At 34.8% G+C, this 24,496-nt stretch overlaps 1 protein-coding gene across 4 annotated transcripts in view; it reads left to right on the top strand.

The window, feature by feature from the left end:
* The window catches only part of LOC136826223 (vascular endothelial growth factor receptor kdr-like), a 73,967-nt gene that overhangs the window by 24,237 nt on the left and 25,234 nt on the right, over positions 1–24,496 (top strand). For 2 of the 4 annotated variants that reach the window (XM_067083291.1, XM_067083290.1), the window contains exons 2-10: positions 1,117–1,304; positions 10,081–10,244; positions 11,411–11,470; positions 11,999–12,125; positions 13,217–13,350; positions 17,878–18,016; positions 20,340–20,542; positions 21,662–21,830; positions 23,136–23,267. In XM_067083291.1, coding sequence (XP_066939392.1) covers positions 1,247–1,304; positions 10,081–10,244; positions 11,411–11,470; positions 11,999–12,125; positions 13,217–13,350; positions 17,878–18,016; positions 20,340–20,542; positions 21,662–21,830; positions 23,136–23,267 — 1,186 coding nt within the window. In that variant the 5' untranslated portion in view covers positions 1,117–1,246. Of the gene's footprint in view, positions 1–1,116; positions 1,305–10,080; positions 10,245–11,410; positions 11,471–11,998; positions 12,126–13,216; positions 13,351–13,945; positions 14,064–17,877; positions 18,017–20,339; positions 20,543–21,661; positions 21,831–23,135; positions 23,268–24,496 lie in introns of all 4 variants that reach the window. The other 2 variants (XM_067083292.1, XM_067083293.1) reach the window with 1 other exon arrangement.

Raw genomic sequence — 24,496 nt, 5'->3', positions numbered from 1 at the left:
ATCACAATGTAATATCAAAAAGTCGTTGTCAAATTGATACGCAAGCGATACGGACGCCCACGTATCCAGACACCTGAAGGCGTGACAGATGGGCGGGTCAGGGTTATGAAGTTGTTCTCTGTGATGGCGGCTTACTTCACTTTTTACAATAGTAAAAATATTGCTTATCTTGTTTGTAAACTTTAAGAGAAAGGTTTCTGGAAGCCTAAGGTGTATATAAACCTTAGCTATTGGAGTTATATATTAAAAGTATGAAAATCTGCCAGGATTCACATTTACATAAACAAGCCGAAATAGATATTAATGAAAACTTGGGGCATCGTTTTCGCTATCTGAACGGAAAGCAAAGATTTTAATTAGACATTACGCAATCGTGCAGCTTTTCAGCATTAAATCCTATTCATTAAGAACTTCATACATAAACGCGTCTGGAAATATAACTAACAAAAGTTGAGTCAAGTTTAAACCATAGTTATCAGCCCTATATGATGGCAAAGGCATAATGATAATTCTATAATGCTCACATGGCCCGTGTTCGGCATTTTACTCCTTAAGATTAAATAAACAACACCCTCCATCGCTTCTTTGAAGTAATGCAACCCTTAGATGACTAATTAAGTAATACGGTAGAATGTGACATTATGTCTGCCCTGGGTTCGATCCCAGTATAGGGTAGATATTTATTTCTGTTTCCCACGTGATTGTTTTGATTTCCATTGGAATTTGTATTAATAGCTAAGCTTAGATATTCATATCTAAAAATAAACGGTTAGATAATGCAGTTAGAATTGGGTTGTTTTCCGTGTGACCTCTAATTAGGTGTCCTAAAAGATTTATTGGAGGAAAAAATACTAATCTCGATCATTATTGATTTTGTCTTCTTTTCCTTCCAGAATCCCTGGCCCCGTATTCGAACCACACGGGAAACTAATCTTAGTAATCATTCATTTTGTCTTTTCCTTCCAGAATCCCCGGCCCCGTATTCGAACCACACTGGAAAGTAACCTTAATAATCATTCATTTGTCCTCTCTTCCTTCCAGAATCCCCAGCCCGTATTCGAACCACACGGGAAACTAATCTTAGTAATCATTCATTTTGTCTTCTCTTCCTTCCAGAATCCCGAGCCCCGTATTCGAACCACACTGGAAACAAACCTCTGCTGGAACCGTGGGAGATGTATGGAATCCGGCAGTTTGTCTGTGGCACATAGATTGACCTTTTGAGATACTGACGTCCACTGGAATCATGGGGACTCTTTGGAGGCCATCAGCCGTCTCTTCTTCACTGCTAATACTGCTGATATGTAAGTTTTCATCCCAATTAAAAGCTTGAGTAAAAAGCCACAGTAATGTAAATGAGAGACTGTATTTTTTCAAATACAAAAAGGATAAAATAGGGGAGTTTTCGACCGTTTGCACGACGGTCCTCTTCAGCCAGCTGAAAGCTCCCCTGCTTTATCCTTTTTGTATTTTGGTAAAATACAGAGTCTCACTGACATTATTGTGTCTTTTTACTCATTATTTCTTATCACAATATAGTGATGCACCACAGATTAAAAGCTTTTTATTCAGATCTCCTCTCTTCTTTTGAACGGGTGTCATTGAATCTTGAAATTAATCTTTTTCTTTTTTTAATGTCAGTTACTTGGTGTTCATATGTAGTAGAGGGAAACTTTCATTTACTGTGTATTCATTTACATTTTCTCCCCTTTTCTGAACGGTTGCCATGAAATCTTATAATTTATCCATTGTTTTCGTAGCAGAAACAAGCTTTCATACTATGTACGCTGTTTAACCTAACACTCGTCATTCATACAGTCAAATTCTATAACTCGTAACCAAATTGTAAATATTGTAATTGAAAATACTGTAAGCTTAATCCTTTCAACAAAAAGTAAAAAAAAAAATTAAAAATAAAGGAGAACAATTAATATTACTAAAAAAAATTCTAGAACTTGAGGTTTGACTGTTTTCTAATTTTTTTTAAAGACTTTAACTAAAACAATATTGAATGTACAATAGTTTGAGTAGTGACGTGACGAAGTTTGTCTCTTAAGGTTTAAATAGCAATTAAATTTCATTTTTTTTATCACCTTCAAATCTACAGTTATTATGATTCTGTGAAACTGTATAGGAATATTCATAATAAGTTTATTATTTATTATTACGAATGTTTTTACTTATTATGAGTATTAGAAGCAACAATGATATTAGTACTACAGTCATAGTCATCAAATTCACATATTATTATTATTATTATTATTATTATTATTATTATTATTATTATTATTATTATTATTATTATTATTATTATTTCTTTTTGGTCTATTATAGTCATCTTATTCGACTGGGTGGTTTTTATAGTGTGGGGTTCCGGGTTGCATCCTGCCTCCTTAGGAGTCCATCACTTTTCTAACTATGTGAGACGTTCCTAGTAGCACACTCTTCTGCATGAGTCCTGGAGCTGCTTCGGCATCTATTATTATTATTATTATTATTATTATTATTATTATTATTATTATTATTATTATTATTATTATTATTATTATTATTATTATAAACAGCAACAGAGCAGGCAATATAAGTAAACTCATTATCATCTTCAAGCCAAATAGCAGTATATTCATACAGACATACATGTAGAAATACATACACGCGTACATACATAGGCCATATACAGCTGACTACATAGTGCTAAAAGATGCTGCGATACTTCTCTAGAACTACAGTTATCATCCCTTTAATCACTGCTGATCGATATAATTAGATATCTAGAGCCTTACTTTGATTGTTTTTTCTTTATAGTGAATTCGAAAAGATTCGTTACAAGACCTTTTTATTATTATTATTTATACCAAGAGGATGGTACAAATGTCACATGGGTTTGAAGTCTTCAAACATCCCGCCCCACCCCAACCCCCACCCGCCACAGACGGGAAATGATTGACAGTGTTGCTTAGCAACATTTTTTATTTGCTAAATAAAATCCAAGCTTAGATTAAAAAAAAAAAAAAAAAGCGAAGCTTATCATTTTGCGAGGTTTGCACTGTACTTAACTGCTGTTTATGAGTAGTATACAGATGAAAACGAGTCTCAAGTTTATATATATATATATATATATATATATATATATATATATATATATATATATATATATATATATATATATATATATATATATATATATATATATACACATACATACACACACACACACATATATACATATATATATATATATATATATATATATATATATATATATATATATATATATATATATATATGTATATATATAAACGAGAAACATTAACTGTAAATAAGAAACATTTCTGAAAATCTGAAACACAATTTAAACGGAATCCACCATTCTCCATCGTTGCGATATCAAACTCATGAAACTGAGGTCAGCAATAAAAATAAGTTATAAATACATTTTTCCTACTCAACTATGGAGAAGTTTTACGACTTTATTTATTTATTTAACTAGTTATTTATTCACTTGTGTATTTTTCTTTCGTGTATTTAATAATTTATTTATTCAGTTATTTAATTATTCATTTACTTACATATTTTTTCTTTCGTGTATTTAATCATGTATTTATTTATTGATCTCATTATTAATTTATTTACATATTTAACCATTGTTTTCCTATTCATTTATTCGTGTATACAGTTACTCCTCTATTTATTTATTTACTTATTTGCCATTCACAAATTTAGAAAACAAACGCCAATGATGAACTCATTTCTTTATTCTAAATTGTAACCCTAAACTGAACAGGGATGCCCCGCAGTTAGTTGAAGGATATAGACTGCTGTTTGTCTCTATTCTAACCCAGTTATCAGTTTTCTGGGTACAGTTTCGTTAATGCTGGTGGGCCTTATCTGGAAACCGAGGACACCCTAGCTAATTTAGGGAACCGTTTCTATATAACGTTATGCCAACGCGCTCAGATATACGCGTATGTATGTGTGTATGTATGTGTATATATATATGTGTGTGTATGCATGCATATATATATATATATATATATATATATATATATATATATATATATATATATATATATATATATATATATATCAGCGCCAAGGTGGGCCATGGAAATGTACTAATCTCAGCATAATTCTTTATTTCCAACGTTTCGTAATAAATAACTTTATTGCATCATCAGGGAATCTGTTACATAATGAATAAAATTACTTTAAAAATGCTCTAAAAATCAATAAAATTCATAAAATACGGCACAGTTAGAATACAAAAAAGAAAGACATAAAAGCAAAATCAAAGACCGCTAACCAACCTTATACCAAGAAGGCAGAAGAAAGAATACATAAATAAAAAGTTAACTCAGGTAGAGCTGAGTGGAGGGGGTCTAGGCATTTAACTGGGGAACTAGTTGTTTAATAAATAATGATTCCAGGATAGGCAGTTCGCATGCATTAGCTGTTTGTCCTATGATACAGAAATGATTCCTATCAATATATGTTTTACAAAGTTTTGAATGGTTTCTTATGCTTGAATGCTCGGGATTGGAGAGCCTACAGCCAGTCCGAAAACTTTGTAAAACATATATTGATAGGAATCATTTCTGTATCATAGGCCAAACAACTAATGCATGCTAACTGCCTATCCTGGAATCATTATTTATTAAACAACTAGTTCCCCAGTTAAATGCCCAGACCTCCTCCACTCAACTCTACCTGAGTTAACTTTTTATTTATGTATTCTTTTTTCTGCCTTCTTGGTATAAGGTTGGTTCGAGGTCTTTGATTTTGCTTTTATGTCTTTTTTTTGTATTCTAACTGTGCTGTATTTTATGAATTTTATCGATTTTTAGAGCATTTTTAAAGTAATTTTATTCATTATTTAACAGATTCCCTGATAATGTTAAAGTTATGTATTACGAAACGTTGGAAATAAAGAATTATGCTGAGATTAGTACATTTCCATGGTCCACCTTCGCACTGATGTGTGCCGCTGGCCGTCGCCTACTTCTGTTATATATATATATATATATATATATATATATATATATATATATATATATATATATATATATATATATATATATATATATATATATATATATATATATATATATATATATGTATGTATGTGTGTATATATATATATATATATATATATATATATATATATATATATATATATATATATATATATATATATATATATATATATATATATACTGTATATAAGAAATTATTACATGATGATGGGAATAAATATAGGTCATTTCATTTATTAATCAAAGTAGCGTCGAGCACCTATCACTCGACTCAAGAAATTCTCAAAAAAAATATATATATATTTTGTCGCTTCTGTGACGCTGAATGACAAATAGCCATATTTCGCCCATCACAGCAACATAGGCCTCCTGCATCTGAAAGATAAATAGACAAGTCCTGTTTTCTTGGCCATTAACCAGAAAATAAGTTCGTGTTATTTGTCTTTCCAAAATGCTTGAAAATATAAGTCATTTTAGATACATTACAAATGGATTACATTCTACATTGGCTTAGGAGAAACTCCTCCATAATAAACCTTCGTATTAATCTCAGGTTAGGTTATGTTGGTTTAGGTAATGTTAGATTAGGTTAGGTCCTAGAATTGCTTTTTACAAATACCCCTGAAAATGCACAGTTTGAAACGTGTAATAAACAGATGGTTTCTAACGCCTTATCACACTACACGGGATGCTCTTTGTCAACGGTGCTTCTCTGAATAGATTATATCCTGTTTATTATATAAACATCTATATATTTCTGTTAGGTCTTATTTTTTTCGTTCTTTTGAGCTTCCGGTAGCCTCCATACGCGTAGAATTTTTTCTCGTGGGACCGGTGAGAGAGCCTAAATGTTTTTGATGGGTGGCAGAGGGCTTCCGCCCAAAATTCGACTCCGCAGTAAGAACGAGATCAGGGAATAGCTATGTTAAAATGTGCCTATGTCTCTGTTGACTCTGACGTCGTAAATGGATCGGTCTAGCACCTCAATCCAAAAAGCTCGAAAGGAAATTATATGTGTGTATATATAAATATATATATATATATATATATATATATATATATATATGTGTGTGTGTGTGTGTGTGTGTGTGTGTGTGTGTGTATAATATAAAGCATTTTAATATTCATGAATTTATCCGGTTTTCCCAACTGTTAAGAGAGAGACAGACACAAGGTAGAGATAAGAGCCAGGTGTGACGGCTTGTGAGTTCTCGCCTTTCTCACCTGACAGGTAAATACTGATGGACACCACAGCGCGCGAGCGCGTATGTTTAGTGTGTGTGTGTGTATATGTATATATATATATATATATATATATATATATATATATATATACATATATATATACATATAAATATATATATATATATATATATATATATATATATATATATATATATATATATATATATAGTTATCTCCTCGTCTAGTTTTTTGGGATGCGGTTGCTAGTCCCATACCCTACTTCATCAACAGTCGAACAACCACCAGGTAACTAATTCACTTCCCAGATCAATAAAGACCCAGTTGATTTTCAAGGAAACGTCGAAAGTCGTTTTACCCACCCCTGCGATCGATCGCGGGCGTTCTGTCAGTGAGGGGAGGTCAGTCGCCTCCTGGAACAGTTTTTTTTTTTTTTTCGTAAAAAAAAAAACATTCAAATATCTACAAAATAAAACTTCTGTTCTTTCAAATAAACACAAGATACATCTCTGACGAAACTGGAGATGAACAGCAGAGATTCAGTGGTCAGATAAAGGTCAATATTTTGTCGAGTGTCTTTTTTTTTATTTTTTTTTGTCGTTTCCACTTATCATTAGGATGTTGTTATCATTTAGATTCTACGTAGGAGCCAGTAAATGATGTGCTATAGGATGTATGGCGTCGATAGAAGTATGTATGTTTATATGTATATATATATTATATATATATACAGTATATATATATATATATATATATATATATATATATATATATATATATATATATATATATATATATATATATATATATATATATATATATATATATATTATTTATTTATGTGTATAATATATATTTATATATATGTATATATATATTTATATATATAAATATACATATATATATATATATATTTAAATATATATAAATATATATATGTATGTATATATAATATATATACATATATATAAAATATATATATATATATATATACATATAATTACGTATTCACACAAAGACTAAATTAAAAGTTATTAACTATACCAGAAATAATCGAGTCTCACTCCCGCTAAATCACTGTAAAATTATTCCAAAATTATTTATGTATAGGGGGACAAAAAAAATCTAGGTATGAAATAATTTAGAGCAGTCAAGAAATTTGTTAGGAATAAAAAGGCAAATTACATGTCACTCTGAATTGGCACTGAAGCCTCAGTTCAACTTGTTTTAATACTGTTCAAAACATGACTCCATTAAGGAACTGTGTATAACTGGTCATTACTGGTCACTTTGTTTCACATCAGCATCTTCACATTAAACCAGATAATGTGTCCTTTAATCATTTCAGATATCATTAACAACAACTAAACAAGTAAAAAGTGCGCCGAAGTTCCTTCGGCGCAATCGAGTTTTCTGTACAGCCGCTACAGCATATAATCAAGGCCAGCGAAAATAGCTCTAGCTTTCGGTGGTTTTGGTATAATGCTGTATGAACCGCGGCCCATGAAACTTTAACCATGGCCCGGTGGTCGCCTATCCTATATCGTTGCCAGAAGCCCGATTATGGCAACTTTAACCTTAAATAAAATAAGAACTGCTGAGGCTAGAGGCCTGCAATTTGGTATGCTTGATGATTGTATGGTGGATGATCAACATACCAATTTGCAGCCCTCTGGCCTCAGTAGTTTTTAAAATCTGAAGGCGGAGGGAAAAGTGCGGACAGAAAAAAGTGCGGACAGACAGACAAAATACATTGAAGTACATTGTCTCTAAAACTTATGAATTCAAAGCCAGACACTAAAATCATTTCAAACCGGACAATTCTCTAACCTATAGAAGTTGTGTTCATATACTTGAGAAAGACATCACAATTATTCAGTTGTCAAAGGCAGCCTGGAAGGAAGGGACCATATTCAGGTAAACTCTTAATAGTCTTCGTTTGGAATACTGGAAGGATGGACGATGACCCAGGTGTTTAGTTGTAGCAGTCAGTGTCTGGAAGTATTTCAGAACTGGAAAACTGGAAGGTCTTTGAATTTTCTGGATTCTGGAATATCAAATCATTTCTCAGGAGCTTAGGTTAGGTTCTGTCTGGGATGAATTTTTTTTTCTGTTTTGTGAATGTCCATCTTTCCTCCGTCCTTTGCGCCAAAAGGTTCAAGGATTTGTTCCAGGTTTTATTCCTGGAACCTTCATAGTTTACAAAAGTTTTCTTCACTATGAATTTCTTGTGCCAAAATGTTCCAGGTTTTGTTCCAAGTCTTCTTATGGGTGAATCTTTTGTGCCAAAGGGTTCCAGGATTCGTTCCATGTTTTCTTAACTATGAATTTATTGTGCCAAAATGTTCCGGGATTTGTTCTAAGTTTTCTCAAATATGAATCTATTGTACCAAAATGTTCCAGATTATGTTCTTTTTGGAATAAACTCAAGAAACTGGAAACCTGAATTGAGAAAAAAAATGTAAATAAAACTAAAACTATACCAGGTTGAAGCTTGACAATGTTGTCATCCGGATGTGTTGCTTCCGGACTTTGTTTACATGTTGTCTTTCCACGAACGAAACCCCTCGTCCGGATCTTTGCATCTTCCGGTTAAGTCCGCTGGATGTCGTTGGATGTCGTTTCAGGCCATTTTTTTGCTTAACTTCTTGGGTAAATTTTAGATAATTTACGTCTCATTAATATATCTCATCTATACCAAATAACCATTAGTCCATTAAGTTTAATTAAAGCCATCAATTTTCTCATGAGTTCGCTCATACCTGGCGGAAGTTGGTGTCATGATCAGTAGGATTCGGATGCAGCTGAGAGCAGTTCTTGTTCTTTCATCAGCAGATATGTAAAAAAAAAATGGTATTACTTGAACAACATCTGCTTATCTCTCTCTCTCTCTCTCTCTCTCTCTCTCTCTCTCTCTCTCTCTCTCTCTCTCTCTCTCTCGTTTCCTTACGATTACGATTTCGTGAAAGTTCTGAAATGTTTAACGTTGTTTTTCAATATTTAAACGCATTTTCTTACACTAGATCAAATTAATCATTATGTTTCAGTGTGTTCTTTATGTGCAACATTTTTTTTACTTTAATAACGTTTGATTTATTATCTTTGTCTGTTTAGACTCTAAATGATTATCTCATTTATAACTAAAATTACGTCGTGCTCAAATAGAGCTTCCTCATATTTTATTCGTGCAAATTAAAATTTGTTTGAAGATTTATATCAATTATAGGCTCACATTTCCATGCCCAAGTAAGTAAAAGTAATGGAATTTAACATTCTAAGACAACAAAGCTATCGATATTCATTTTACAAAATAAGACTTGTTGATATTTTCAATCATTTTCTCTCATCTTTACCTAAGCCACAGCCCACTGTGGCCCCTTGGTCACTAAGAGACCTCAGCTATCATCCATTCTTCTCCTAAATATTTTTCTCCCATTTCTTGCATATTTTTTTCCTTCTATTCTTCGTCTTCTTGTTCCTCTACTCCAAACGCTGTCACCTACAGATCCCTACTGTCATCCATTTTTCTCATAAAGTCTATTTCTCCCATTTCTTACATTTCCCTCTTCCATTTTTCTTCTATTTCTCCCATTTCTTACATTTCCCTCTTTCATTTTTCATCTCCCGGTTCCTATTCATCAAAGGGAAGATGTTAACTGCCATCTATTCTCCCCGTAAGGTCTATTTCTCCATTCTTTTTTTTTTTTTTTTACCTTATATTCTTCATCTCCTTGTTCCTCTGCCCCAAAGGCCGTCACCAAGAGACCTCAAGTGTAATCAATTCTCCCCATACGGTCTATTTCTCCAATTTCTTACATTTTCTCCTTCTATTTTTCACCTCCAGGTTCCTCTGCGCAGAAGGCCACTGGCATCGTCGGGCGGGGCTTTGCCCCAGAGATCCTGACGCCCCTGGACTCCATCGTGGTCGAGGCTGGAGGAACACTCAACCTGACGTGTCGAGATACCCAGAGGATCGTGTGGGTGGCCATGAAGGACTCACTCGTCTATGTAAGATGTTGCGTTCCAAAGTGGTCTTTCTGGTCGTTCATGTCAAAATTCTGATATTCTCTCATTTTCTGTTGATTTGCATTAGTTATATGGCCTGTCCACACTAGCGGGCATGCCCGTCGGGCACTTCCAGCTGTTTATATTTTCTCTTGCTTGTGAAGCAGTGTTACCAGACAATAGCATCGTTCTGGCTCCATACTCGGTCGGTCAGTATAGTGGAACGGGTTATGGGAACAGTGTTTGCCCGTCGGGCAGTGCCCGCTAGTGTGGACAGGGCCTTCTGTAAGAGGCTATAATACCATATAATACTGTAAATATTCAATAGCTCACTGTTCATTTAGTTTTGTTTGAAGCTGTGACATTCTGGGTCCTCTGTACGTTCAGTTGTGTTAATTGAGCTGATATTAATTTCTCCGTTAATTTATCGGTTATGTTAAATGAACTGATATTAACTTCTCCATTAACTTATTTAAATATCTGATATTTTTAGCCCTCCCGTTCATTTATTTATGAAATAAGCTGTAAGATTCCTTAGTTGCTTATTTACCCATTTACGTAAATCACTCTGACGTTCACAAGTTCCCTTCTTCTCTTGTATCCATCAGAAGTTCCAATATTTCAAAGTTCCAGGTTCCTCGTTCATACCAGAAACTTTGCAGATCCTAAATTTGGTTGTTATTCACTAATGCCTTAAGCTCTAACCTTCGTAATATTTCTGCACACTCAGTCACTTAAGAAACCCCAGTCATCCAAAGTTCCCCAGTGCCCCATTTACGTCTGAAGTTCAAGCACTCATATTCCCAACGCCTCTGGCACCGTATTTGAATAAGAAATCTAATATACCTGAGCTTTCTCGATACATACTTGATGGTTGTATCTACAGTAGACCTACGCGCTCCACATGCTGCTTCCTTGTCTACTATTGCCTAAACAGTAGGACAGTCTAGACCCACGCGCTCCACATGCTGCTTCCTAGTCTACTATTGCCTAAACAGTAGGACAGTCTAGACCCACGCGCTCCACATGCTGCTTCCTAGTTTACTATTGTCTAAACAGGAGGACAGTCTAGACCCACGCGCTCCACATGCTGCTTCCTAGTCTACTATTGCCTAAACAGTAGGACAGTTTGCGAAATATGTTTTCCTTCATGTTATCCTGTCTTTCAGGAGAACTACGAGGAGACGTACGACGAAGGACACCATAGACCTCACGTGGCGAATCTTGTGGTAAGTACTCAGAATGTTTCCTTGGCTGTGAGAGTCGTTCAGAAGCTACGTGCATCGCTTTCTGTGTATTTTTGTACCCCTGAATCCTTCTGGTTCGTTTTTACTGAGAGGTGATCTGATGTTACCACAGCGAGGGTTTACTCGTGAATAGTCTCCTTAATTGAATGAAAACATTTGTTTTATTTGCTAAGTATTTTCTGAAACAAAATCTGTTTACGAATGTCTCTTCCATTCAGAATGTAAACTGAGGGTGCAGAATGTACTCATATTGAATGTCAGATAACATACCTTTATGTTGAATCCCGTGTATAACAATTATATTTAATACTATTGAAATTAGCTTCAGTCATACAATAAATTATTAAGGACAGTGACAATATTGACGTGGCATAGCCACATGCAAAGTGCTTCATTCGACTTAGAGGAAAGTGAATTAACATAAAGGTATGTTATCTAACATTCATTATGAGTACATTCTGCCCCCTCAGTTTTCACAGTCATTGCAGAGCCTCATTTGTTCACTTGCAGATCAACAATGTCAACTACACCAACGTCGGATACTACTTCTGCGTTCACAACACGACCCAGAACAAGGACAAGCCCGTGTTTTCGCCAAATGACTACAACGCGACCTCCGTCTACGTTTACGTCAAAGGTCAGTGGGAAGGTGGTTCCACCCAAGACAGAATGTTATTCCGTCTTGGTTCCACCCAACAGGAACAGGAGAATGTTCCTGATACGTTATGGCATTTCTGGGGCTAATTTAGACTTCTTGAAGGATTAGAAGCAGAAAATCTATAAATATTAGATTTTCAGAGCCAGTGAGATGGTCCTTTTTTCTTTTACAGATTTGCGTAAATTTCAGATAGATATCTTCGGATTTTCAAAGATATACATATGTACATATACATACATACATATATATATATATATATATATATATATATATATATATATATATATATATATATATATATATATATATATATATATGTGTGTGTGTGTGTGTGTGTGTGTATAACTGAATCACGAAAATATGGAACGTGATGAATATATAGATAAAGATAAAATCTACAGAAGAAACGGAAACACTGGAGTGCTGCGAGGCCTTTCGACACTACGTCCTTTACTAGCAGTCTGCTAAGTAAAGGACGTAGTGTCGAAAGGCCTCGTAGCACTCCAGTGTTTCCATTTTCTTTCTGAATTTTATCCTATATATATATATATATATATATATATATATATATATATATATATATATATATATATATATATATATATATATATATATATATATACGTGTGTGTGTGTGTTTGTACGCATGTATTTGTTTTTTCACGATGATTAAAAGAATTAATCAGCTTCTAAGGTGCTTAAGAATACAGAGGGCAAATTCAGTAGTATATTATGACACTTATTAAGACTACCAGTTTAAGGAATAATTTTTCTTCACCTTTTTGTTAAAATATTCAGAATTTCCCAAAACCTCCCTTTTACTTCCTTACTAATATCTATGATCTTTATTAATCCCACTGACAGTGTAGCTTGAGAAACTCAATAGTATTCTTGTGCCCGCGTCAAATGTTCTGCCTTTAAATTCTGTATGTACTCAGAAATATATTTTAACTGCATTTGGGCACTTTTGTTTCATCTCACACACTAAGAAGCAACCTCATTCCCGATTCATTTTCAAATGTGCTAATGAACAGTTCGCGAATGCCATTGATTTCTTTTCTTTCAAAACAGACCTCAACCATTTGCTGGCCACGGAAGCTGAGGAATTGATGTATCGTCCCGTAGTCGGGAAGAATTTCACCTTCCCCTGCAAACCAACCTTTCCTGAGGTCAAAGTAAGCTTGGAAAAGAGCCAAGGGACGCTAGTAAGTACAGGCAGCACTTTTTGTCTTCATTTGCAAGGGATGAAATGTGAAAGAATCTGAAAATGTGATGTAGAGGGTTAATGATAAATGACAAAATAGATTTCGACGCTGAAAGGGCAGGTAGTGTTCAAAGATAAGGATGTGAGTGACTAGTTTGGTGTAAAAGTGGGCCTGTTACTAAGGTTTGTTGTTTCTCCTTATTTGTTTAATGCTATCTTGGATGGAATAATTGAATAGATTAAAGGAAGGACAGGGGAAATAGATTTAATGTTGTGGAAAGACACAAGGAACTGTCACTGCAAGGCTTTTAATTTACAGTGCATGAAATACGATAAACGATATTTCCTGTGTAAAATTCAACATTTCTTGCGTAAAACGAGCATGCATTCAAAGAATAACATTATTTCTTGCTAAATCAACCTAAACCCTTTGACCTTAAATATACAAGTTAGGATTCCAACACTGAATGAAAGTAATAAAATAAAGAATGGAAGGAGATCATGCAATTCTGATTTTTAACAATGTTAACAATAGCATTACGAAGCATTACCAATATTCAAAACTGATGTGAACTACCTTTTCCCGAAAACACCAGGACCCAAAAGAAGGCTTTACTTTCGTGCCTGACGAATTCTACGAGAGCCTAAAATGCATTGCCCGCTACAATGGCATCACTGAGCAAAGGTTTTTCTATGTCGACCCCGTACGCGACAGTAAGGTTGATGTTCTTCCGCCGTAGTGTTTACTTGCTTATTAACATTCTGCTAATCTCCTTGTGTCAGCTGGGTGCATCCCCATTGGACGTTGAACTTTATAGGCTAGGTTAGGTTAAGTCAGGTAAGGTGAGGTTGGGTTAGGGCCCCTCTCGTTCTCAATTCCTGTCACACTGGGATGCAGACGCCCCCACTTTCACGATTTATTGAAAGTGTGTGAGAAGACACCGCAGAGTTCTTTCTGATTCGCCAGTTCCTCATATGTAATTAATGGAACTGGATATTTCCTTTTCCATTACAATAACTCACAGATATACTGGTCCCTATTCCTATGTGCTTATTGGCTAATATTCCTTAATTGCTTAAAGAATGTATTAATGAAAATTCACATATTTCGAGCTGCACATTCCATTGAAATGAGTATAAAAAGGTATTGTCCTTCTTTATACTGTGCTTCTAGATCTACTTACCAGAGCGAAGTGTTTTCCTTTGGTAAGGAAAAAGGTTTGCAATTCTCTGTCGTCAGAAGGCTGAATTACTAGACAGAGACAATTTCCTGGTAATTATCAGAGTCTCGTTGCGATTTATTTCGTGATCATAGAGGAAAAATACATAAATGAACACAAACCTGTTTAAAGAGATGCGTGTGCATATTTATATTGGTATATGAGTGCAGAAGTTATTTTTAAATTCCTTCGTGGCCTAGCGTTGTCTGATTACAAATCTCGTGGGCTTGGCCAGAATGCTGGGAACTGTTTAACCTTCTAGGTCAAGTTGTGCATCGGGGAGAGAAAGCGAAGCTGGAATAAACCTAAGATAATTAATTTTGTTAAATGAATAATTCTTAAAATGAATTCCTATAAGTGTTAAATAAATAATCTTTTTAGAAACCGGCTCAGTACTGAAGTCCCCAAAGTAATTCGATTTCAGTTTCTGTCATGCACTGAATTTCATTTGATTCGCAGTGTAAATCTTGTGTCATTTAACCCTTCGATTGTTCCTCTCTCTCTCTCTCTCTCTCTCTCTCTCTCTCTCTCTCTCTCTCTCTCTCTCTCTCTCTCTCTCTTTCTAGAATCGTTCACATTGGATGTAAAGTAAATATCGTTTCTCCCCTCAAACTCAGGAAGTAGTTATCAAGATCTCTGTGTAAGGCATTAAAGAAAATGGAACATATTATCAACTTCCCCCCCCCCCCAAAAAAAAGACTAATTATCTATCTAAGTATTGTCACAGACTGCTTCCTTTTTTTGGTATCCGGGGACGAATATAGACTACAGTAAATCAGTATATCATACAGAACCACCCAGTCATTGAACCGTTACCTACGTAACCCGAGGTGCGCGTGCGTGCAGTCTGAAGTCAAGATTTAAGGACACTGGTTAATTGCCTCCTAATGGGTCTAACTCCAATAAATGGAGCACCAGAATTCAAGTAGATCACTAAGATTTACTGACAGTGGCGTTGATTCTTTAATAAATTATCACGCTTAAACTGTGGACGGTCCAAAATTTGAATAAGTTCAGTGGCTTGGGTATCTAAACCCAGATGTCCATCGGTGTAAGGGACTTATAATAATGTCTCTTAAATATACGAGTTTTAAACAAAATATTTGAGACCTCAGAGCCGTGAAATTTCTCCGATTTCTGGAACTAAAGCAAAAAAAATTGTTTTAAGGAAATCATCCACTTTCTTCATTCTTCGTAGGATGCACAAAATCACCTGGGGGAGATTTATGGTGAAGTCCTTCGGTCATTTCGTCCTCTATATATTCTTCCAGTAACCTGACATAGTTTGGATATTGAAAAGTTAATTTATTAGCAAAATAGACACTTTTATTCAAGGAATAAACTGAGTAGGTTGGGACCGTGTCCTCCCTGATTCACATGGTGAACTTTGAGAGCAAGTCAGCAAAATGAAGAATAAAATCACGGTGTTTTTGTTCTGCGCCGCTATTCTCCTACAAGAAACAACCTGTCACAGATGCCTCGATCCCCATATAGGCCAAGATATGGCTGAGGCTATCAAACAGTCCAGCCTGGCCGTCATCGGCGTATTCAGCCTCAGAGCCTCTGAAGACTACCTCAGCGTGACAGTCCACAGAGACCTTCGACTGGACTTCCCAAGGTCTATCTTTGGTAGCCCGGACGGTTTCTGCAAGGGAGACATATACGAATTTAAGTACCCCCGTTCGGAATCTGATAATAGCCACGGCTGTTACCCCTTCAATATGGGTGGGTTCGCTGGGGGACGGACTGATAGACTCTTCTTCCTGAAAACGTCTGATAACTGCTCCACGTTCGAACCGGTGGCCAGTCCAATCATTTTTGACCGCAATGACACCATGCAGAAGATCTTAAAACTCACTCGTAATATACAATACATTTTACTGTTTTTATTTTCATAATTGCTTTTCTTTCTTGGCACTCTGCTTTAAAAATATAGGTTATTAGATGTGGGCAATTAATAACAAGCTATGCTATAATTTGCATGATTCGTTCGGTACCGCAGAAAAATGCCACTGCTTTGCTGTCAACCTTGTTAAGAACTTGTAGACTAATTAACACACTTATGTAAATACAGAGAAAAAACTTTATTCCTCAGAACAGCTTTGCATAACAGATGCTATTTGTAATGCTAATTACTTACATACTTAATTACTACAGCTGTTGAATAAAAGCAGAACTTCATTGTTATGTATAGTTACAAGTTGGCTTCATACTGACAGAATAATAGGACCTCTGACTCTCATAGCGCCTCTGTTGATATAGGCTGTGAATAACATTCGGTAACTAGTAGTTAGTCAACTGTACTGGATCATTATATATATATATATATATATATATATATATATATATATATATATATATATATGTGTGTGTGTGTGTGTGTGTGTGTGTGTGTGTGTATATATACATATATATACTGTATATATATATATATATATATATATATATATATATATATATATATATATATGTAAACCAGAATTAGACATTTTTATTCTCTTGTCAGCCTGAGTAACTCTGTAACATATATATATATATATATATATATATATATATATATATATATATATATATATATATATATATATATATATACAAGCATAGTTACTGAGGCTGAAAAGAAAATAAAAATGTCTAATTTAACTTTTGACCTTCAGGCGTATCCTTGACCTAGATCTTATTCACCATTATCTGCACCGTTACTGGATTATGGAAAGGCGAAATTCCTATTTGGCTTATTATAATTATTACACTGACCTTGACCCTTGACCTATGTGTATGACACTGACCTTGACCCTTGACCTGTAAGTATGACACTGACCTGGACCCTTGACCTGTGTGTGTTTGACACTGACCTGGATCCTTGACCTATATGCGTGACACTGACCTGGATCCTTGACCTATATGCGTGACACTGACCTTGACTCCTGACCTACTATATATGTGACACTGACCTTGACCTTTGACCAAGTTAAATTCTTATTTAGCCTTGAGAGAGAGAGAGAGAGACAGAGACAGAGACAGAGACAGAGACAGAGAGAGCAATTTCTATACGTTTGACAGTACTAGCTTTGAACTATAATTCACTAACTAAAGAAAAAATCTTCATTTTTAAAATCAGGATTACTTATAAGGGGATTACCTAAAAAATATATTCTGTCTGACAGATGGAATTGGATTGACAGAAAATCTCCCAGAGAAAAAAATCCACATTGTAATCATATTGTTTTAATCCGGGTCCTGCAAACAAATTATATATATGTAATAAAGTCGAATACTCCTTTGAGAGCTGTTTTACCCCTGCTCAGGAAAATCCATCGTACGACCCCCGCGTGGGATTCTTTTTCGGGAGGCCTTCGATCAAGATACACTCCGGAGATTACTTCTGTGAGGCAAGCTTTAGCGACAGACAGGAGAACGTGTTCGCCACAATCATGGTGGTACCCGGTAGGAGACGATGCAAATCTGTCTGAAATGGTTCTCTGTTGTACGTCCAACTTCCCCTTCTTCAGGAGTTTCTTTCAAGATTTTTTTGTCTCGTGGGATCTTAGATTATGTGGTTCTGATTCACATCATTCACAGATCTGTCTAAAATGGCTCTGTTGTCCGTCCATTTTTTTCTGCCTTCTTCAGGAGTTTGACTGAAGAGTTTTTGTCTCAGGGGAACAATTTTTTTTAATAACTGTTCTCTTCTTTCCGTGTTTCCTGTTAACCTTCTGTCGCTTCTTTCAAATGAACACCATATTCCTTGGAAGCTTGAATTTCAAGTCAGTGGCCCCTGTGGTGGGCTTGTTCCATATGAATAGGGTTCATCTTCTGTGTATTAATAATAATAATTCTGATGTACTTAAATAGTAGTTAAATGATTGGTTTGACTGTTTGTTCTAAAGTGTTCTTCAGTGTTTGTTCTAAAGTGTTGGGTAATGGCTGATCCCGGCGCCATCTCTACTGTTTATCCTCATTTGTTGGGTAGTAACTTATGTTTTCATTTTATGTTAGTTTGCATAAATAATTTTTGTTGGTTGATTTATTTTAATTTTCCATTTCTCGCCCCCCCCACAACCCCACCCCCTACCTTCCCAGTACCTCTGTGAACTCTGTGTCACATAAGAATATTATAGGTACTGGAACAAATGCTAATGTTGGGGTATCTTGTGTCCCCGATAGGCCAAAAGCGTGTCACATTAACCCTTAAAGTCTGGGAGAGGAAAACACGATCTATAAATCACATAGGACCAGAACCTACAGGTGACTGATGCTTAGTGCTACCTGGCCCAGGGACTAGCCATGATTACTGTCCCCGGAGCATCCATTGTCCTCCTCTCACTTTCCCTTTTTCCCCCCCTCACCCTGCTCTCTCTCTCTCTCTCTCTCTCTCTCTCTCTCTCTCTCTCTCTCTCTCTCTCTCTCTCTCTCTCTCTCTCTCTCTCTAAGCATATCTTTGATATATTGATGTATCCTTAGTCACCACTAAGCAGAAACGGAAATTACTCCCACGTTGGAGAAAAACGCCTCAGCTCTCCACATTCTCTCTGAAAGAGAGAGAGAGAGAGAGAGAGAGAGAGAGAGAGAGAGAGAGAGAGAGAGAGAGAGAGAGTAAACAAACCAAGGTAGAGGTAAGTTTTTCATTTAATCAGCAAACAAACAAAAGAAACAATTGAGTTTGTTGTTGCAAAGCATTCTCGCAGACAAAATAGAGATCTGATTATCGTTACTTTTATCCTTTAAGTGATTTTAGGAAGAAAAAACCCATAGTAAGGTTTTTATGTGTCATGATAAATAACATTTCTTATTGATTTTGATCTTTTATCATTACTATCGCCTCGTCATTTGCTTTTCTCTGCGCAATGTGCAATTCATCTACTTTCTGTTCGTCATTATTTTAATATATTCTGTTTGTCAAGCTTGTTTTTGTCGTTTTGCTTTATTTCTTGTCCGTTACTTTGTCAAATTATATATATATATATATATATATATATATATATATATATATATATATATATATATATATATATATATATATAAATATAAATATATATATATATATATATATATATATATATATATATATATATATATATATATATATATATATATATATATATATATATTATATATACTAACTATATATAGATATTTATATATTTATTTATTTATGTGTATATATGTATATATATTTATATGTATATGTGTATGTATTAAGTAATACTTAAATATCAAAAAGCCGGGTCACACTACTATGCAGAATTAGGGTGTTAAGAACAATCTAAACAGCATTGCCAGTTCGCTGTCTAAATTACTTCTTTGACCAATGTACTGTATATACTGCAAATATGGCTATGTGAATTTCGTCGTTTTCAGTAACACATTATAGACATATAAAGATGAATTAAGCCTCTGCACATAAGAGAGGAAACTTAAGAAGATATGTGAAAGCTTTCAGAAAGGGAGAATTAGAATGAAGATAGTTATTCTCTATTTGTCTATCTTGATTTAGAAAGAAAATAAGCTTTATGTAGTTCCGGTGTTACCTCAAACCCTTCATGATTCTTCTTCTTCTTCTTCTTCTTCTTCTTCTTCTTCTTCTTCTTCTTCTTCTTCTTCTTCTTCTTCTTCTTCTGCTACGAAGGTAAGCTTACAACTCCTCAATTTGTCTCTTGATTTAGAAAAGAAAAGCCTTCTCTCTCGAGTCCATGTTTATTTCACGGCTCTTCCTCTTCTTCTGCTGCTACGAAGAAAAGTTCACAACGCCTTAATTTGTCTCCCGCAGCCCATAATAGATTCCTGAAGGAGCCAAACGTGACTGTGATTAACTTCTGGCAGAGAAACGCCATCAAGGATCACCAATTAAGTCCCGATTACTACTTCGTAGAGGAAGGATCCACGGTGAATCTGACCTGCAGATATGAACATGACCCACTGATGAACCACAGACGAGTCTGTTGGAATTATTCTGACAGTATCAAGAACGAGGTTTGTTTAGAATCTGACTTATTTTTGGGGGGGATGTCTTCTCTAATGTGTTTTAACCCTTCTGAGATTACGAACAGTGGATATCATAGCATTAGCAGTCTTCACAGAATGCTTCCCCATGTAGGGTGCACTGTAGGCATTACTTACGGTCCTTTGCAGCGTCCCCTCGGCCCCCAGCTGCGACAGCTTTCATTCCTTTTACTGTACCTTCATTCATACTCTCTTTCTTCCGTCTTACTTTCTTCAATCCTCTCCTAACAATTGTTTCATATTACAACTGCAAGATTTTCCTCCTGTTACACCTTTGAAAACCTTTTTACTCTCAATTTCCCTCTCAGCGCTGATGACCTCAATTGGCCTCAATTTTATTTACATTCCATTCCATTCACGGAATGCTTTTGATCTCAGACACATTGCTTTCTTTTATGGATCAGATCAGTCTTCAGAGAAAGCATTCGGGTGCAGGTAGGTTAAGCAAGCGTGACCAACCTTAAGGCATGCCTCTCGGTCAGCTAGTATTGTCAGTCTTCACAGAATTTTAGTCACAGGGACATTAATCTCTTTTAAATCATAGCAGTCATCGCCGAATGCATTTGGTTCCAGACAGGCTAAGCAAGACCAACTAACCTTAAAACATGCCTCTTGTATAATTCTATTATCACTTTTATTTTTTTTATTTTTTACTTTTCACTGCTCTGATAGCAAGCATACAACATACTACTTATGAACCCTTAATGTTACCTATTTTATTTTTTAACTTTGTAGCTTCTCAGGGTGCAAGCGTACAACATGCTTCTTATTTACAACTAATGTTACTTTTTTTGTCTTTTTACTCCTCAGAGTGCAAGCATAAAACATGCTTCTTATTTACACCTAATGTTACTTTTTTTGGCTTTTTACTCCTCAGAGTGCAAGCATAAAACATGCTTCTTATTTACACCTAATGTTACTTTTTTTGGCTTTTTACTCCTCAGAGTGCAAGCATACAACATGCTTCTTATTTACAACTAATGTTACTTTTTTTGTCTTTTTACTCCTCAGAGTGCAAGCATACAACATGCTTCTTATATACCCCAGATTCCACTTTTTTTTATCTTTTTAGCTTTTTTTACTCCTCAGAGTGGAAGCATTCAAATCTACCGCAAGACAGTGCCTCACAAGGAGATCAGGAGGAATCTGGTCATCACGCGCGCTAATCCTGACATGCACTCCGGGGAGTACATTTGTACAGTTAAAGACGACAGGGACTCTAACCCTGTGACCAAGAGCCTGTTCCTTGATGTACTACGTAAGAGCAATTAAGCTTTCTCATTATTCATTCTAGACGATATTTAGGAATCTGTATCGTGTTCGTTATGTTTTGTTTTATTATTATTATTATTATTATTATTATTATTATTATTATTATTATTATTATTATTGGTGAAGGGTCGTATTAATGTAAGTGTAAAATATATCTGAAAAAATACATAATATATAATGTATATATAATACATATATATATATATATATATATATATATATATATACAGTATATATATATATATATACATATATATACATACATATATTATTGAGAAGGAAAGCCCAGCAGTTGTTTGAAAGCTCTTGTTTATATATATATATATATATATATATATATATATATATATATATATATATATATATATATATATATATATATATATATATATATATATATATATATATATATATATATATATATATATACAGTATATAGAGATATGTATATGTATATGTATATTATTGAGAAGGAAAGTCCAGCAGTTTTTTGAAAGCTCTGAAAGCTATCTTTATATATATATATATATATATATATATATATATATATATATATATATATATATATATATATATATATATATATATATATATATATATACATATATATATATATATATATATATATATATATATATATATATATATATATATATATATTCTCAAACATATATTTATATTCACATCAGTGTGGATTTTTTCACCGTTTTAGTGACTCATGAGATTATTATTATTATTATTATTATTATTATTATTATTATTATTATTATTATTATTATTATTATTTCCTCAGGAAAAATAAATACGGCAATCACCATAATTTTAATAAAATATACTAAAAGAATATCTCGGTGTACCATCCACAAGAAAACTACGCTGACAAAACTTTTCTATAACTTTAGAAAGTGCCCCTAAAAATGTATGCAAATCAAGCAACATCCTTCATTTCAATACTTTATTCTTTGGCATAAACCTTCCTTATGAATCCCATAAAAGCAAGGGAATATGACACGTAACGCTGATTTCATTCATAAAATACACACAGAGTATATGACACGTATGTCGTTTGGGCTTAATTTCATTCAGGGAATAGGACACTAAAATACACTCAGAGAATATGTCACACAGTATGTCGTTTGGGGCTTAATTTCATTCAGGGAATAGGACACGTAGTATGCTGTTTGGGACTTGACTCTAACTTCATTCCTGAAATTTATTCAAGGAATATGACACATAGTATGCCGTTTGGGTCTTCACTCTAATTTCATTCATAAAACTCTTTCCTTCGCAGCTTACAACACCTACAGCGTAAGTCTATTGTTGGAGGAAGACAATGACACCGAGATCAAACCGGCTGAGGACCTCACCTTACGCGTCATGTACACTGCTTATCCTCAGCCGACGTTCATTTGGCGGAGGGGAGGTAATTTTCTCAATTTCATTTTATTTTCGTTTATAAAATTAGCAGCGTTAGCTATGACTGAAGGGGAACTGAATTAGCGTGTCAGTCAACCATGGAGTAAGGTTTCAAACACAAAACTCAGGAGCCTGTCCTAGATAACTTACAGGCATTTCTTTGCACCAAAATTTGTTTTCAACTCTATTTACCTTTTACAGTATACTTTGTTGAAAGATTGGATGCAAAATCACGCATTTTGGTATAAGCAAAATTACATAGAACAAATATACATCGACTTCAAAATCAGCAAAGGCAGATGCAACAGAGATAGATTTAATAGAATCTTCAACTAACGTGCCAGGCAAGATGTATGTATGGTGTCAATTGTTACCACCGATTTCTTCAGCCCTTTACTGTGCCGAGTTATAACATGAGTCACTGAGACTATGACATTGCGTTCAAGGATGCATCAATGCCGTATGCATCTAACATTTCGTTCATAATTTCTGAGACTTCTTGGCTCGTCTGCGACAGCGCAGTTTCTCAGGACTACCTCGTGAAGTAGTTGCCAGAGCCAAGAAGTTGTAGTTGACGAAGTGGTGATCGTTCGAGGAAAACCGTCCTTCTGAAAGTCAATTACTGCTTGGCCTTGGGGCAGCTCACAAGGCGCGTTGGTCGGACCTCAGCTACGAGGGACTTTTATTGAGTTGATTAAGCATGTGAACCGGACGATAGGTGATATTGTGTACATCGACTTGGACAGTAAAACTGAGACTTGTCTTAGGTGTTGCATCAATTCAACTCGGGCAGCCGTCATATCTGCGGCCTGGACATTATTATTGTCCCCATGCCGTTAAACATTTAGATGGACCCACACACAGCGTGTTGTGTGAGCCGACGATTTTCTCTGTTGTACTGCAAACTGCAGAAATTGCATATTGAAGCGGTGATGTGTAATTGTGTTTTTCCAATGACTAATTGGTTAAGTGTTTAAGATAGGATTCAGGCTAAGCAACAGTCGCTATTTAGCGACTGTTCAAACTCTGTGATTTATTAATGTTCGTGAATCGTAGGATAAAGCTGTTTTAGGTTTTCGTTTCTTAAGTGCAAGCAAATGAAAACTGGAACTTAGTGCTGAACAGACTGTTAGGCAAAAGTGAAATTTGAATTTACTGCCAGTCTATTGAGTTAAGAAATTACTCTTAAGTACTGTAGTGTTCTTATATATGACGGGAATAAAAACACGTTGACAG

Source organism: Macrobrachium rosenbergii, chromosome 40, assembly GCF_040412425.1.
Source record: "Macrobrachium rosenbergii isolate ZJJX-2024 chromosome 40, ASM4041242v1, whole genome shotgun sequence".
NCBI lineage: Eukaryota > Metazoa > Arthropoda > Malacostraca > Decapoda > Palaemonidae > Macrobrachium > Macrobrachium rosenbergii.
This window is presented reverse-complemented; position numbering and strand designations above follow the sequence as displayed.